The 17,981-nt window shown below is 45.1% G+C and overlaps 1 protein-coding gene across 3 annotated transcripts in view; it reads right to left on the bottom strand.

The window, feature by feature from the left end:
- ESD (esterase D) overlaps positions 1–17,981 on the bottom strand; it is a 42,454-nt gene that overhangs the window by 10,673 nt on the left and 13,800 nt on the right. For all 3 annotated transcript variants that reach the window (XM_068267739.1, XM_068267738.1, XM_068267740.1), the window contains 5 exons: positions 16,857–16,955; positions 14,867–14,991; positions 11,664–11,783; positions 3,532–3,630; positions 1,405–1,572 (listed from right to left, as the gene is read on the bottom strand). In XM_068267739.1, coding sequence (XP_068123840.1) covers positions 1,405–1,572; positions 3,532–3,630; positions 11,664–11,783; positions 14,867–14,991; positions 16,857–16,955 — 611 coding nt within the window. The remainder of the gene's footprint in view (positions 1–1,404; positions 1,573–3,531; positions 3,631–11,663; positions 11,784–14,866; positions 14,992–16,856; positions 16,956–17,981) is intronic.

The following is a 17,981-nucleotide window of genomic DNA, read 5'->3' as shown; positions in this document are numbered from 1 at the left end:
TACATCGGGATGAAACCACTATAGAGCCGGTGCACAGATGCACCGCTCCGATGTCAGCCACCAGCAGTGGTGAAGATCGTATGGATGAGGCGGACACAGAAAAAGACCAGGCTCGTGCCAGAGCCACCTATGCCGCATGTCGGCTGATACCATCAGCGGGGACAAAGCCTGTGATCATCACTTGCCTGCAGGGAAGGTGAAATAGGCAGATGCAGCACTCAGAGCCGGGATTGAGTAAGTGAGTACATTCTAGTCTGCCCCTGCACTTCCTTCTGGGGGGACACATGGATGCACATTGTCAGGGAACAGAGGACACAGGATGGACAGAGGACAGGGGTATGGACAGCAGACACAAGGGGCGTAGACAGGTGACACAAGGGGATGGACAGGTGACACAGCGGGACAGATAGAGGACACAGTATGAACAAATGTCATAGGGGGTATGGTCAGCAAACACAGGTGGCGCATACAAGTGACATAGGGGGACAGAGGACATGGTAAGGGCAGAGGTCACAGGGGCTATGGACAGAGGACACAGGTGGACATAATAATTGGGGGGAAAGGGTCTACAAGACACCCCTGCTCTGTAGATGCACCAGGTTTAGCATATTTTTTTTTTTCCTGGATTTTGCCCTCCAAACCTAGGTGCGTCTTATAGTCCGGTGCGTCTTATAGTCCGAAAAATACGGTAGGTGTTTACTGTCATGTTCCCACTGATTTATAAGATAAAATACAAGGGGGTGCTTCATCTCCGGTTCTCTTTAAGTAAAAATTGCATGGTGTGTATGAGGCCTAAAACTAAATTGCAGTAGGCTTCAAAACAGAGCTGTGCACATGCTGCCATTCTGTCCGCACATGCGCAGAAGTTACCGGGGCTGATTGCGGCCGAACGGAGACACTCGGGAGGACGGCGAAGGACTCATCGGTGCTCATGGAGCTGGAGGAAGCTCTGGGTAAGTATAAAATCTTTCTTATGTGTGCTCTCAGGTACACTTTAAATCACTTGGGCAATGGATATTCTGAAAACATGACCTGGCAAGTGTTCTTTAGCAAAGAAGCTGGGGGACGCACCATTTATCCCTAAATGTTTAAAGAACACCTGAAGTAAGAGGGATATGGAGGCTGCCATATTTATTTCCTTTTAAAAATACCAGTTGCCTGGCATTCTGCTGATTGTTCATGCATCAGTACTGTCCGAATCACACACCCGATACAAGCATGCAGCAAATCCAGTCAAAAATCTGATCTGCATGCTTGTTCAAGGTCTATGTCTAAACGTTTTAGGAATCTGCAGGACAGTCAGGCAATCTGCATTGTTTAAAGGAAATAAATATAGCAGCCTCCACAATCTTTTCACTCCAGGTGTCCTTTAACAGCATTCTTAAAAATACTGTGTATACTTGCCTCTTGCAGTCTGAAGACCACAGGGATTTTTTTCTCAGTACAAGCTGCAATAAAATTATCAGGCAGTAGCTGGCCTGCAGAGAGGAACTGGTCATCCTTCCCCTGGTCAATTAATACATCTAGCTGGGCTCCAGAGTAGGTCTTCACCAGATGGGTTGCATCATATGCCTAAGGAAAAGCAGAAAAACACCTTGCTTCATTTCCCACTCTGACACTAAGGCGATAGTGGAAGGGAAAAATACTACAACAAAACATTTGTAAGGCGTTTTTCTCCCATAGGAAAACCACAGAAGCTTGTCTCAGATCAGTACATAGTTGCGGTTTGTGATGTGTCGCAGGGGGAAAAGTATAGCCATACTACACAAAATTCTGCAACTTACTTCTATGGGAATCTCTTTCTAAATATTCTGACTTGGAAACTTTGTTACCCCCATTGAATCACAATCATCAATCTACTATGCTTTTCAAAATATTAAATACTAAATAGATGTAAAGACCAAGATAGTACACAACAGATACACAACTGTGTCCACACAGTAAATTAAACTAATAACCAGGGTTAATATAAATGCCAGACCCAAGGTCCTCATGCTGAGCCAAAAAAAAAGCATCATATAGGACCAGAGGAGACTAGATGGCAAAGAATATTGAACATTGACCAATTCTCCCCATTCATTTTTACCTGAAAAAGACAGAGAGGGCCTTCCCCACTCTGGTACAGCATATCTACACCCCTTTAAACTTCACTTCCGCGCCTGAGGCATAGATATACGTACCACCGCCGATGTCCGCTCCCCTGCTCGTTCACGTCGCCATCCGCTCGCCCGGAGATCAATGAATGGGAATTCATTGATGTAAGTCCCTCAAGCAATCTGCACAATCATTGTGAAAAAAAAAAGTTTCCCATCCACTGTACACTTCCTGTCAGCGTACATATTACGCTTACAGGACGCAGCACGGTGGCATAGTGGTTAGCGCTCTCGCCTTGCAACACTGGGTCCCCGGTTCAAATATCAGCCAGGTCAACACCTGCAAGGCGTTTTTATGTTCTCCCCGTGTCTGCGTGGATTTTCTCCGGGCACTCCGGTTTCCTCCCACATTCCAAAAACATACAGATAAGTTAATTGGCTTCCCTCTACAATTGGCCCTAGACTACAATACATACACTACACGCTACATACTTAAACATATAACTATGGTAGGGATTCGATTGTGAGCTCCGCAGAGGAACAGTTAAGTGACAAGAAAATACATATACTACTGTACAGCGCTGCGTAAGATGTCGGCGCTATATAAATACTAAATAATAGTAATAAAATAATAATAATAAATAAAAAAAAAATGACTGAGGCCATCTATTTCCAACTATTTCCCTCCCACACTCTCCCCAAGGTAATCAAACATTTTTTTTTTAAATAATGAAACAAAAAAAATTGTCAAAAAAAAAAAAAATAGTTATCGTAAGGACTGACATTTTTTAATATGTATGTCAAAAGGGTATTACTGTTATTTTTAAAATAATGGGCTTTTAAATAGTGCAGGACGCAAAACTGAAAAATATGCACCTTTATTTCCAAATAAAATATTGGCGCCAGACATTATGATAGGGACATAATTTAAACGGTGTAATAAATGGGGACAAATGGGCAAATAAATTACATGGCTTTTAATTAATGTAGTATGCATTATTTAAAAACTATAATGGCTGAAAATGTTTTTTTTCCTTATTTTCCCGTTAAAATACATTTAGAATAAAATAATTATTGGCATAATGTACCACCCAAAGAAAGTCTAATTGGTGGCGAAAAATGTAATTGTGATAAGTAGTGATAAAGGTATAGGCGAATAAATGGAAGGAGCGCTGAAAGGGAAAATTGCTCTGGTGCTCAAGGGGTAAAACCCCCTCAGTTGTAAAGTGGTTAACCTGCATCGTTCCTGGTGACACAATGGTTACCCCACGGCACACTCAGTATTTGCCCAGATTTACGTTTCTAGGCAAAAAATATTTTTTAGGCAAAAAAAAAATGGTTTATATTTGAGTATATAAAGTTAATTCATTTTTGGAGTAAAAGGGCATAAAAGGCAAACAATATTTCAATATTTTCTCCACACTTGCCATGCACTCACCTCCCATTTACTTGCGTCAGAACCTAAATATCCACCGAATGCTTTTTGACCCCATGGACATTGCACCGGATTACAGATAGGCGCAAAGGCAGAGACAGTCTAAAATAAATGAAAAATGTAAAACAGGAATTTATGTTTATATTTACATATTTTGTTATAATTTAAAACATTTCAAGTTTTCATCAGTAATGTGCATTTTATCAATCACATATTTGGAGTACAAAAATATTACTACATCTGCACATTTGAAATCAGTATTCACAATTATTATTTACAAGGGCACAGAAAACAAAACCATTGTTCTAGTTAATCAGATGAATTTAGTGATGGACACATAATACAAAACATTCAGGAGCAACAATAAATAACTCTACCATAACTGTCACAATGGTATAGCTCCTTCATGTTACCGTATAAATGGTGGCTTGTCAATCAAGGTTGTGTCTAGGGCTAGGCCCATTGTCAGGACCATGATATCACACTATGGGAGGAGTTTCCCATCAGTATCAGCCATACAGTCCCGCCCCCCACGGCTGTCATCGGCTCACCTCCTCCTATGCCGTAAGCAGAGAAGCACCGGCCCTGTTTTCTGTCATATTGCCCCACCCGGCTATTTTTTCATGCCACCCGGCTGGAAAAATTTTCTGGGGTGAACACTGCACCTCACCTAACAATCTGAAATCTAAGAGGGTGAACCTGGACTTTCAAGATCGCTGGGTTATTCAGGTAAGATAGCATATGGAGCTTGTTATCAGATGCCTTGTATACCGTGGTCTCAGAAACTAATTGATGACCTCCCTTTGTTCTGCATCAAAAAAAAAAAAAAGACCCTTTTGGACAAGTGCCTCCATATTATTATATCACCTTGTGTGTGTACAAAATGTACAAGTTTGAGGTTATTTCTGTGCAGTAAACTATCTCTTCATTTCATCTTTTCTTCCTACCCCATTATCTATTTCTTAACTACTGAAGTACAAAACATACTTCAAAGGATGCCACAGATCAGCAGAAGTCTTCAATACAAAGAATGAGTCATCCCTTCGGACATCAAAATGCTAAAGATAGCTTAATTGTGGGATTACGTTTCTCACAAGTACTCATGGGCACAGATAACCAAGATGTCCTTACAAAATGAATGCATAAACTACCTCTGGCCCTGCTTAACCACTTCATAGTCTCAGCTATTATAGACAGCAGTGGAAATGGGAAAAAAAAAGACACGTGCATTCAAAAAAGACAAAAGAATGGCTCATCAGCACCGCCTGTTGTATAAACGTATAACAATATTTAGTAGGTCAACAAAATCATACATATCTAAAACCTCTTGCAAAGATATAAAGCCGGCACCATCCAATAGTATCATGCTCTTTTATTGTAAATGCATAGCAATCACAGTGATTGTTATGCATATACAATAAAAGAGCATGATACTATTGGATGGTGCCGGCTTTATATCTTTGCATTGAACATCCGACTGGTTACCGGACAGCCTTGGCACATCCACACTGCTTCCACTGACGGGAGTGCTGCCTTCGCTTACATTATCTAAAACCTCTTAAAATGACAAACTGTATCCTCCTCCGATATATAATTGGTATAACGTAACAGCAATTAAGCACCTCTATATAATGATGTACTTTCCATAGGTTCAATATTGAAACCCTCCAATACTGAATCTGGGTTCAAGAAAGTGCTTGTATTAGTGCTATTCCACCTATATTGTATTTTTTGGAATATAAGATGCACATTTTCTCCCCAAAAAATGGGGAGATAAAGTCCCTGCGTCTTTTATTCCAAGGACAGGGAACCACAGACTTACGATCGCCCGCCGATATGAACCGTCAACCCGCCGCAACATCGTGGATTCCCTGCCTTATCCCCTCGTGTGATCCTCCGGGGCCCCCGCATGTCTCCTTCGCTCCCCATGTGTAAAATCGATTAACGGCAGAGAGGCTCTCCTCACCAGCAATTCCAGCGGCAGACTTCTCATCTCCGGCAGTGCTCCCCCTAGTGATGGCTTCTGTTGATGATGCAATCAGCAGAAACCATCTCTAAGAGGAGCCGCAAGGGAGAGGAGAGAACTGCATTCGCCGCTGGAATCGCTGGTTAGGTGAGCCATGCTGCCACTAATTGATTTCAATTGATTTTACACACAGGGAGTGAGTGTGTGTGTGGGGGCGGGGGAAGGGGGGGGGGGATGCAGAGGACCCCACAGGGGAATACACAGGAACAGGAGGAGATGCATAGGGGGCCCAGAGGACCACACAAGGGAATAGAAGGGGACACACAGGGCAACGAAGGACACAGTGGGACACACAGGAGGACACATAGTAGAAAGAGGACACAGTAGGACAATGATTGGGGGAGAACATCTACAAGATGCTCCTGAACATGGACATGTTAGGTTTAGTGTGTGTGTGTGTGTGTGTGTGTGTGTGTGTGTGTGTGTGTGTGTGTGTGTGTGTGTGTGTGTGTGTGTGTGTGTGTGTGTGTGTGTGTGTGTGTGTGTGTGTGTGTGTGTGTGTGTGTGTGTTATACACTCACCTAAAGGATTATTAGGAGCACCATACTAATACGGTGACCCCATTTCGCCTTCAGAACTGCCTTAATTCTACGTGGCATTGATTCAACATGGAGCTAAAAGCATTCTTTAGAAATGTTGGCCCATATTGATAGGATAGCATCTTGCAGTTGATGGAGATTTGTGGGATGCACATCCAGGGCACGAAGCTCCCGTTCCATCACATCCCAAAGATGCTCTATTGGGTTGAGATCTGGTGACTGTGGGGGCCATTTTAGTACAGTGAACTCATTGTCATGTTCAAGAAACCAATTTGAAATGATTCGAGCTTTGTGACATGGTGCATTATCCTGCTGGAAGTAGCCATCAGAGGATAGGTACATGGTGGTCATGAAGGGATGGACATAGTCAGAAACAATGCTCAGGTAGCCCGTGACATTTAAACGATGCCCAGTTGGCACTAAGGGGCCTAAAGTGTGCCAAGAAAACAACCCCACACCATTACACCACCACCAGCAGCCTGCACAGTGGTAACAAGGCATGATGGATCCATGTTCTCTCATTCTGTTTACGCCAAATTCTGACTATCGAGACTCATCAGACCAGGCAACATTTTTCCAGTCTTCAACTGGCCAATTTTGGTGAGCTTGTGCAAATTGTAGCCTCTTTTTCCAATTTGTAGTGGAGAGGAGTGGTACCCGGTGGGGGTCTTCTACTGTTGTAGCCCATCCGCCTCAAGGTTGTGCGTGTTGTGGCTTCACAAATGCTTTGTTGCATACCTCTGCTATAATGGGTGGTTATTTCAGTCAACGTTGCTCTATCAGCTTGAATCAGTTGGCCCATTCTCCTCTGACCTCTAGCATCAACAAGGCATTTTCGTCCACAGGACTGCTGCATACTGGATGTTTTTCCCTTTTCACACCATTCTTTCTAAACCCTAGAAATGGTTGTGCGTGAAAATCCCAGTAACTGAGCAGATTGTGAAATACTCAGACCGGCCCATCTGGCACCAACAACCATGCCACCCTCAAAATTACTTAAATCACCTTTCTTTCCCATTCTGACATTCAGTTTGGTGTTCGGGAAATTGTCTTGACCAGGACCACACCCCTAAATGCATTGAAGCAACTGCCATGTGATTGGTTTATTAGATAATTGCATTCATTAATATATATGTATAGTAGTCGGGTGGGGAGCGAAGAGAGAATGTAGGGCCGTTCTTCTCTGCACAACTCTGCTTATAGCATAAGAGGAGGTGAGCCGATGACAGCCGGGTGCTTACCAAAACTAGTCGGGTGGAGCACACGGCTAAAAGAGCCTGGGGAGAATTCTGGGGAGAACACTGCATATTATATATACAGTTTATATATTCCCCTGGACTTTGCTCTCTAAAACTAGGTGCGTCTTTTATTCTGGATCGTCTTATATTCTGAAAGACACGGTAATCATATTATCCACTGGATGCAAAAATAGTGAATAAAGTGCATATAAAACAATTGAATGACATCAACAGTTCTATAAATCCCAAAAACCATAAAGTGAAACAACTAGTGCTGAATACAATGGAACAGCATACAGGTGCATAAGGTGCAAACTAATGTGTGAAGAGATACTGCACCGTGCACAGGATACTAAGTTCAAGGGTCCGCAAAAAAGGGAAGTAACCCATATGCCAGGCTCCAGATGTATTATATGATATCCAGCACTTGAAGCAAGACACGATACATGTGGAGCCTGTCATAGGGGTTTATCACTCCCCTGTTCTTCCCCTGCTCTGCGGACCTCAGAACTCCGTATTCTATGCCCGCTGTGTAGCATCTCCTAGCACAGTGATCTGCAAACTTGGCTCTCCAGCTGTTAAGGAACTACAAGTCCCACAATGCATTGCGGGAGTCTGACAGCCACAGTCATGATTCATGATGGCAAATGCATTGTGGGACTTGTAGCTCCTTAAAGAGACTCTGAAGTCTCGTAAAATCATGTTTTTATTTAAAAAAAAATGTGTTTAACATTATTGCCCCACCTATTATTGCTGTAATCTAACTACATCCCCACTAACTCCCCGGGGGGCAATCCGAGCAGCACTTCCGTGAGAGGCAGAGCTATGAGCCGCAGCTCTGCCTCTCAGCGCGTCTCGGATCGTCGCCTCTCCCCCGCCCCTCTCAGTCTTCCTTTACTGAGAAAGGCGGGGATACGCGGCTGATTGATGCGTAAGGAGGCAGAGCTGCGGCTGAAAGCTCTGCCTCCAACAGCAGTAAAATCCATGACCAAGAAAGTCATGGATTTTGCGGGCGAGAGAGAGGGGGGAATTTAGTTAGATTTCAGCGGCGGGGATGCGGCCGTTTAGGTAGGGCTATAATGATAAACACATTTTTTAAATAAAAACATGATTTTTACGAGACTTCAGTATCTCTTTAACCTCCTTGCCGGTTATCCCGACCTCATCTCGGGGTAACATGCGCAGGAGGATCTCTCAGGCCCCGCTGGGCGGATTTTCAAAAAAAAAAATTTTTATTGCACGCAGCTAGCACTTTGCTATCTGCGTGCATTTCTCGATCGCCGCCGCCGATTCGCCGCTACCCGCCCCCCCCCCCCCCTTCAGACCCCTTGCGCAGCCTGGCCAATCATCGCTATGGCGACGGGGGAAGCCCTGCAGGAAATCCCGTTCTGAACGGGATTTCCTGCTTGCAAAGATTGCCGCCGGCGATCGCAGTAGGTAGGGGGATGCCGCTTGTCAGCGGCTATCATGTAGTGAGCCCTATCATGTAGCTATCATGTAGCGAGGCGCAGACTGTACTGGGCCTGCGCAATACGCTCCTGGTGACGTCAGCGGGAGCGAATACACGGCAATGCAGACGCAGTGGTTTTCAGACTTTAAAGTCTGAAATTCTATAAGTAAACTGGAGGCGGGACCGGAGCATCGGTGAGTGGCTGCGCGGGCACAGGATGTCTGCAGGGGACCATTAGAAGTCCTGGGTAAGTTCACCTCATATTCCCCCGACCCCCCTACAGCATTCCTTTAACCAAGGAGAGGGAATGCTCTGGGTCCTAATGAGCCTTCCCATTCTCTTTCCAGTGCCCTCATTCCCCCGCAGGCTCCAGGGTTTGAATCTCCCGCCATGGGAGACCGGCAACCCTAGCGCTTCTGAAGACCAGCTAGAGAGGTCGCTCGCACGTACGTACGTACGCAGTGTGTATGTACAGTGAAAACCATCAGTAACCAGGCTGTCCTGAAAGAGTTAATTTTCAGGCATGCAAGTGACATCTTCTGTCTTGTAGGTACCTTGCTGGAAATATAGTAAACCTCACTGATACGCAAAGTACAGCCATAAAAGTTTTCCTGAAAGAATACAACTTCTGAGGGCAAGGGAGATAGAAAAAGCTTAATAGTTCATGTATTTAAACTCTAGTACACTTAATAGACTACCACTGAGCACAGACAATAAAATGCTATCTGCTTTGGAAATATTTACATATAAAATAAAACCATGGGATATCTAAAAAAAAGGTCATTTTTAGGAGTAGGAGAATAAATACAACTGCTTATCTCATCAGTTCATTTTCACCTCAGGCTCACTTTAACCTTTTGGGGACCGCGTGCATTAGATTCTACGCCACACTTGTGAATGTTCTAGCCTGATGCGGCGTAGAATCTACGCCGACCCGCCGTTTCCGCTCCTGACGCGATCGTGCGCACCCAGAGGGGGAGATTAAGCTGTCATATGAGAGCTGGCATCTCCCCTCAGTGATCAGCAGCCATCGCGTATGGCTGCTGATCACGTGATCACTACGATCGCTGGCGGATCGTAGCGATCACTTTGACAGCTGCGGCGGCAGGGGGGAAAGAAGAGGATCCACTCACCTCCCTGCCGTTACCGCGACGATCGGCACTCCACACCGCTCTAACCGGCATCTCTGCTCGTTGTGATGCAAGTCCCTGGCCGCAGCTTCATGACGTCATCAAGCCGCGACCCGGGACTTAGCGTCAGAACAAGCGGGGATGTCGGAGAGAGCGGTGGTGTCCGCAGTGGCTCATCGCTGGAGCCTGGAGGGTGAGTGATAGCTGCTGCTGAAAGGGGGGGGGGGGACACCTGGCCACACGGGGGGGGGGGGGGGCACACACCAGCAAGCCCTAACAGGATCTGGCTGCCTGACCCCCCCAAACACCCCCCCCCCCCTCCAATGCAAAAGTGCCTGGTCCTTAAAGGGACACTGTAGGGCGTCGGGGGAAAATGAGCTGAACTTACCCGGGGCTTCTAATGGTCCCCCGCAGACATCCTGTGCCCACACAGCCACTCCCCAATGCTCCGGCCCCGCCTCCGGTTCACTTCTGGAATTTCTGACTTTAAAGTCAGAAAACCACTGCGCCTGCGTTGCCGTGTCCTCGATCCCGCTGATGTCATCAAGAGCGCACAGCGCAGGCCCAGTATGGTCTGTGTCTGCGCATTACACTCCTGTTGACATCAGCGGGAGCGAGTACACGGCAACGCAGGCGCAGTGGTTTTCTGACTTTAAAGTCAGAAATTCCAGAAGTGAACCGGAGGCGGGGCCGGAGCATTGGGGAGTGGCTGCGCCAACACAGGATGTCTGTGGGGGACCATTAGAAGCCCCGGGTAAGTTCAGCTCATTTTCCCCCGACCCCCCTACAGTATCCCTTTAAGGGGGGTTAGGCGGCCGGTCCTGAAAGGGTAAAAGCAGATCAGTGTAAACAATACCACTGTCACTCTATTCATGCTGTTAACATTGACAAGATTCACTAACAACACAGATACAAGGTATGTCAGCTGGCGACGATCCGCCCACAATCCTTCAGGCGACACTGCAGTGCCAAGGCTAGCGACATGTTCTGTTCCTATGCAGGGGCGTGGGAGTGACATTATGCGGTGGGTGGGGTAAAGTGGGTTGAACAATGCTCTTGGCTGTCGCTTGGCCATAGGGGTTTGGGACTGCTGTACAAACGCTGGATTCTGAGCGAGGCAATCGTTATCAGCCACCTCAGCAGAGTTTTATCTGGTTTGTGTACAGATCATAAAATATATGTAGGCAATAGAGCGAACCAATTCGATCAGATTAATGGAATTGATCAGTCTTTCAGAGTCAGTCCCATCGATCTGATCAGCTTGGTTAGTAGTTAATCAGCACGACTGACATTTCTGATCGATTACCACAGGGAAACGATTGATTGGCCGCAGGATTTTATTGTTAATGGCCACTTTTAGACAGGGCTGTGGAGTCGGTAAAAAAAATCATCCGACTCCGACTTCTCAGTTTATGAAACCACCAACTCTGACTCAGGTACCAAAAATTGCTCCTCAGCCCTGCCTTTAGAGAGTGATTCAGCAGTAGCGCGTTTCGCATGAGAATCTGCATCTTACTAGACATCTTAGGCTTATTTTAATATCATCAGGAAGAGACAGAATAAATCTGCTCTTACGTAGAAAAAAAAAACGTTTTTCTAATCACAGAAAACATAATATAAATGAGAGCGCTGGAAAAAGAGTTTCTGAAGATGGCGCATGCTTTTTACTTACAAATGTAGAGACCACAGTAATGATTTCCTCATTTACACTGGTACATTAGGCAAGAAAACAATGTCTACAAAAGCCATTACCTTGTATTTCCCAGGGTTCTTCAGCGCGCAGATTAAAGCACCGTGTCCCCCCATGGAATGCCCGCAAACAGAAATCCTGTCTGGGTCCGTTGGAAAGTTTCCATTTATGAGCTCTGGGAGCTGAAATAAGGGGGGGAAAAAAGATAACATTTATTTCATCTCCACTGCTTTGACAATTTATCTAAACTTCTGTGAACAGGTAATCATTACACAAACCTCCATTTTATAAATCTGTTGTACAACAAAGTAACATTATCCACAACTCAGCACAGTAACTAAAACCATCATCATTTCTATGGCTTGTTTATAGAGCATGAACTGCTGCAGAGGTTTTCAGTAAAAGAAGGGGGGATATAAACCATAAAACAGCATGTAACCAGTGCTTCTGCAGCAATGACTTCATGTGCGATCAGACAGAACATGTACAAGCAGGGAGCACCCTCTGAGTAGTGTCACCTACAATTTTATGCAGCAACCCAGCAGACTCTCATTACGCTCCTATTATGATAACACATGTTGACGTTTACAGTCATTTAAAACGGACCTAAATCCAGGACTTCAGCTTTGTTTATACTTCAAAGTGCAGATGGAGGTGATCGCACGCCATCTGCGCTGCTGATCCCATTCACTAAATTTTACTACATGCTTTGCTGAAAAGGGATGAGAGCAAGCCCATCGCAATGCTGTGCAGCGCATGTAGGGTTTGATTCACTAAATCGTGATAACTCCTAGCACGGCCGCGCTAGCGTTTTCACGCTCAGTCACGAATTTTCATGCTCAATCCCAAATGTATTTGCGATTGAGTGCAAAAACGCTAGTGTGGCCGTGCTATGAGTTTTCACGGTTTAGTCATCAATCACAGTTTAGTCATTAGAATCAAGCCCCTAGTGAGAACATCAAACAGTTCACTTAATGCACTTCTGGGGCTTGATTCACAAAAGTGTGATAACTCCGTTATCACGCCTAAAAGCTTTGCACGTGCAAACTACTTAGCACGTGCAAACTACTTAGCACCCTAGTTTGCACGTACAAACTACTTAGCACCCTAGTTTGCACGTACAAACTACTTAGCACCCTAGTTTGCACGTACAAACTACTTAGCACCCTAGTTTGCACGTACAAACTACTTAGCACCCTAGTTTGCACGTACAAACTACTTAGCACCCTAGTTTGCACGTACAAACTACTTAGCACCCTAGTTTGCACGTACAAACTACTTAGCACCCTAGTTTGCACGTACAAACTACTTAGCACCCTAGTTTGCACGTACAAACTACTTAGCACCCTAGTTTGCACCTGCAAACTCGGGTGCCAAGTAGTTTGCACCTGCAAACTCGGGTGCCAAGTAGTTTGCACCTGCAAACTCGGGTGCCAAGTAGTTTGCACGTGCAAACTCGGGTGCCAAGTAGTTTGCACGTGCAAACTCGGGTGCCAAGTAGTTTGCACGTGCAAACTCGGGTGCCAAGTAGTTTGCACGTGCAAACTCGGGTGCCAAGTAGTTTGCACGTGCAAACTCGGGTGCCAAGTAGTTTGCACGTGCAAACTCGGGTGCCAAGTAGTTTGCACGTGCAAACTCGGGTGCCAAGTAGTTTGCACGTGCAAACTCGGGTGCCAAGTAGTTTGCACGTGCAAACTCGGGTGCCAAGTAGTTTGCACGTGCAAACTCGGGTGCCAAGTAGTTTGCACGTGCAAACTCGGGTGCCAAGTAGTTTGCACGTGCAAACTCGGGTGCCAAGTAGTTTGCACGTGCAAACTCGGGTGCCAAGTAGTTTGCACGTGCAAAGTGGCTTTTCACTGCCATGCGAACACTTAGCACCCTTTAGTAAATCGAGCCCCAGATGTTCTTGCGTGTCGCAAATTATACATGTTGGCAAAATGTGCACACCAACATGTATAATGTGAATGAAGCCTTCCTCTCTGCTCTAAAAGAAAAGCAACAGCATAATAACCTTTAAAGAAGAACAAAAATATATTTGTTGCAGCCCACAGAACTCCTGAAATTCTACAGAGAGGTTGCTTCCTGGTTTCATGGGAACACAGAAACAGTTAACCTCCTCTGTGTACATAAAGCCTGACTGAACCCGCACAAAGAGATTACAGCTAAAATTCCAGATAAGAAAGAATAAGGCAGGCTGTTATAACTAAATACACACAGGGTGGATTTCTCTGTGTTTTCCTTATCTCCTGTGGAAGAGTTTAGGTCCTCTTTAATCTGAGAAATGGGCAAATGAATACAAGGGACTAATTCACAAAACTTCTCACCTACTGAGGAATCAGTTTCTTATATAAAACCTTCAAGTAACCAAAAGAATTTAACTTTCCTGGGGCTTCTTACAGCACTTCCCTACCCCCCCAGCCATCCTGTGTTCTCACCATCTTTCTGAGACAACCCCCCCCCCCACCCGCCAGGAGAGGCAGCTCCCTGAAAGTTGGCCGGCCACACGACTCCTTGCCGTGTTCCCATGCACGGCAGTGTTCTGTGCATGCGCAGTATGTGAAAATCGCTACGGTGCATGAGCAGGAGCCGAACAGGATGCGCGCGGCTGCCCATACTAGCCAGCTTTCAGGGGGTTGTTGCTTGAAAGAAGGTTACAGAAGGACAGCATGGGCACTTGACAACGGCAGGGGGCTGCAGGAAGCCCCAGGTAAGTTAAAGTGGTTTGGTTTTTTTAGGCTTAAAGGAGTGGTCAGGCAATCTATAATAAATTGAGTGGTACTTACCAGGGGCTTCCTCCAGCTCCAAGCTCCCAGGATGTCCCTCGCAGCAGCTCTGCCCGCAGCCGTTCGCCGCAGGTTCGTCCCGGTCCCCGGCAATGTACTGCACCTGCGTGAGCGCGCCGTCAATCACCGCCACGTGGGCCGGAGCGGACTGCTCAAGCGCAGTAGTTCTGCACTTGCGCAGTCCGCTCTGGCCCACGTGGCGGTGATTTACCGCGGTAATGTGTGCAATGCGATGGTAACGTATTACCGCGTCCTGTGTCACCTTAGCATGCAAGCGTAAACTGGTAAGGCACATACGGCTACATGTTGCCAATTGCTTCCCCTGCGCTAGAAAAAGTTAAATTGCTGTGTGCTCCATGTGCATGGCAACTTTACCAGAGTTTACTGCATCAAACCCCAGATGAGAAATCAGTAAGGAAATAATGAATGAGAACAACCAATCATTTTTCTAGTATGGAAAGTATTGGATGCGCAAAAGTTACCTCCTTCACTACATAGGAATACATTCTGTAGTTGGTTTTCCAGGGATCCTCAGTGGCATTCACATAGAAGCCAGCGCCTGTACCAAAATCCCAGCTTTCCTCTTCTCCATCAATATTGCAACCACCTGAAACACAGGAAGAAACATATTTCAAGCATATTGCAACAAATTATGAAAGAGAACCTGTAAAACCACAGTGAGTACAGGCATGTTGTGCTGCAACCTATGGCATGTGTGTTGGTTCCATTTATGACTCCGCCTACCCTACAAGCATTGCCCCCGCCTCCGTACAAAGAACGGCATTCAGAGAGCACTGATAAAGCAATTGCCTGCATAAGTCTTGCAGACACATACGAAGAATGTTGTACGATGGGTATCAGCAGAGCCCGATCCCTTGGGCTGCATTGCAAGGATGAGGCAACACAGACCTATCACTAGTATGCTAGCTAGCTACATGTTCTGCTGCTATGAATCGGCTGAATTGTTACGCCAGGCTGATTGCTTCCTGAGGCATCGAAGGGCATTGGGAGCCTGGTATACAGTCTAGACAAGCTAGATTCTAAGCAGAGGCAGTCATTATCGGCAGCCTTGGCAAAGTTTCATTTAGCGTTTCCACTACTCCATCATTGTATGGCAGAGAAGGTGGTCAGAAGTGTGCTACTCAAGGACTCTGAAAGGTAATTATTTACTTACCGCTGGATTCAAGAATGCCAATAGGAAGAGCCTACACCTCCTGCTACTCACCCCACTTGAACCGATGCACTACAGAGCAGGAGCAATAAACAGAGGCTTTTCTGTATCCCTTTAAAGCGGGATTGTCACCATAAAAATCACATTTCAAAAGCAACTGGGCTGAGTGTATTTCGTGATAAAGATGCTAATCCTGCATTCAAAACTTTTTTTTGCTGTTATGGTTTGGAGTTATCACATACCTTAGGAGCAGTGGCCCTTTAATAGCCATTGGCATGCAGTTGCATGCTGGGGGTTCTTTTTATCTATAATATATTCCTCCTCTTCCCTTTATTTCCCTGCCTAGCTGAAACATGATCCTCTGCTAACTCGTGTTTACAAGCAAGGCTGAGGTGACTCAGCGATTGGAGGAGAAAAGAAAAAAGTTACGGGAAAGAATGACATCAGTATTTAGCCTCAGACTGTGGGCAAAAGACATGGTTTCCACCAGGAACAGAATTATCTTAATTTACTGTATAAAATTCACTGAAATCAAACCGTGGACAGTACAATGCATGTGTTATGTAAGTAGATCAAGTATTTATCTACTTATATATTTGTTTGTTTTTCCCTGGCATAGTATGGCTAATCATCCTGCTTTAAATGTGTAGATCTATATACTGATACACAGAAGAGAGCCCTCTAGCGGTATACATGCACATCTAAAGGGATGCAGGAAGCCTTTTATTCTCAAACAAACTGTCGCAGGATCATGCAGATCAGAGGTAGAAGAATCCCAGCTTGCTGCAGAGACCTACTCCACAGCGTTCACATTGCACGCGTTTCCAGCCGCGTTTTGGAAACGCGTGCGGGAGGCCGACACGCACAACATCAGACAGTGCATAGACTGCACTGTCTGATGTTCACACTGCATGCGTTCCGGACCAGTGCGGTCCGGGAACGCATGCTGCACGCAATTTTTGCAGAAAACGCGCGGCTGTCCCATTCACTTTTCAGTTATGGGATCAGCCACGCAACGCATACAAACGCGGATGGCATGCGTTGCGTTCCGCATGCGTGGCCGTCCGCGTTTGTGATGTGACTTCTACATTTTATCGAGCAGGTCTTAATGAATTGAAGCAACATTTTTTGGTATATTACCGAATTACCAACGCATGTGTGGAAATCTTAGTGAATTTAAAAAATAAGTCTGAAATACTGAATGTGGTAATTTACTGACCTATTTTTTTCCTGAACAGCCCTTAGTGAATTGAAGCCAATATGGTGAAAATAAAAACATGACATGTAAACAGAAAACATACGTGGACTGGTGTCGGGGGCCACCACAATGAGCCCTTGTTCAGAAGCAGTTTGATGGTAGGCAGCTTTGGTGATGAAGTTTTGTTCAGTACATGTTAGACCTGTAAGCAAAATATTACACTTTGATACAAACACTGAGCACACAATGCATTTCCACCGCCCAAAAAAGTACTGTTTGAGATCAACTAGTAATTAGCACATGCAATTTGAAATATAAAAAAGCACTAAAATGTGTAAAAGCTTCTATGCTAGTTTATAATTGAAATTCCCTATTATAGCATAAGGCCATTGCAAACTGGAACCAATTAACATTGATTTTTGGATGCGGGAGGAAACTGGAGAACCTAAAAGAAACCCACACAAAAAAGGGGGTGGGGGAGAGAGCGACATACTATATAAGCTGAACATGATTGATTCTCTATAGGATTTGCTACTTTTCTCCTACAAAGATCATCTTCTAAGCATTGATGAGATAATCCCAACTACTGCTCCTGATTGTGGCTAACTTGCATAAAAGGAACTTTTTTTGCATCACTGTAAGTCTAGAAGATGCCATCGTAAACTGGCATTAGGGGATTAATGAAATGCGTGAAAGTTAAGTTATTATAACACACCAAATCTCGTTAGTAAAGCCAACATTAGGATGTCATCTCTTGGTTATATAAAATAAATCTGAAGTGAAAATGCAAACTGTTACTGCTGCCTTTTGTAAATGTTACTTGTCTCGCGGTCATAATGATCCTCAGAAAAACTAATTTCCCCAATTCAGAAGTACTATAAAGGTGCCCATACACTCGTCAGATTAGCAGCAGATAGATAAGAAATGCATCTGATGATCTATCTGATGCGTTTTTAGAACATTTTTTACCAGGATAGAATTCCAATAGATTTCATTTTGAAATCTATTGAAATTCGATCTGATGGCATTTTTTTGCCATCAGATTTCCATTAGGGCCAATGCAAAATGATAAGCAATCTCATCAGATCGACCTAGATTTTCCACCCTGCCAGTTCGATAAAAATCCATCAAAATCGGCCGTCGATCGGCCAACCGATTTACAATCGATCAATCAATTTTGATCGATCGGTCGGCCAGAAAATCGGCTGAGTGTATGGGCCCCTTTAGG

This window comes from Hyperolius riggenbachi, chromosome 2 (genome assembly GCF_040937935.1).
Source record: "Hyperolius riggenbachi isolate aHypRig1 chromosome 2, aHypRig1.pri, whole genome shotgun sequence".
NCBI lineage: Eukaryota > Metazoa > Chordata > Amphibia > Anura > Hyperoliidae > Hyperolius > Hyperolius riggenbachi.
Note: the sequence above shows the minus strand (reverse complement) of the source record. Positions and strands in the feature narration are given on the sequence as shown.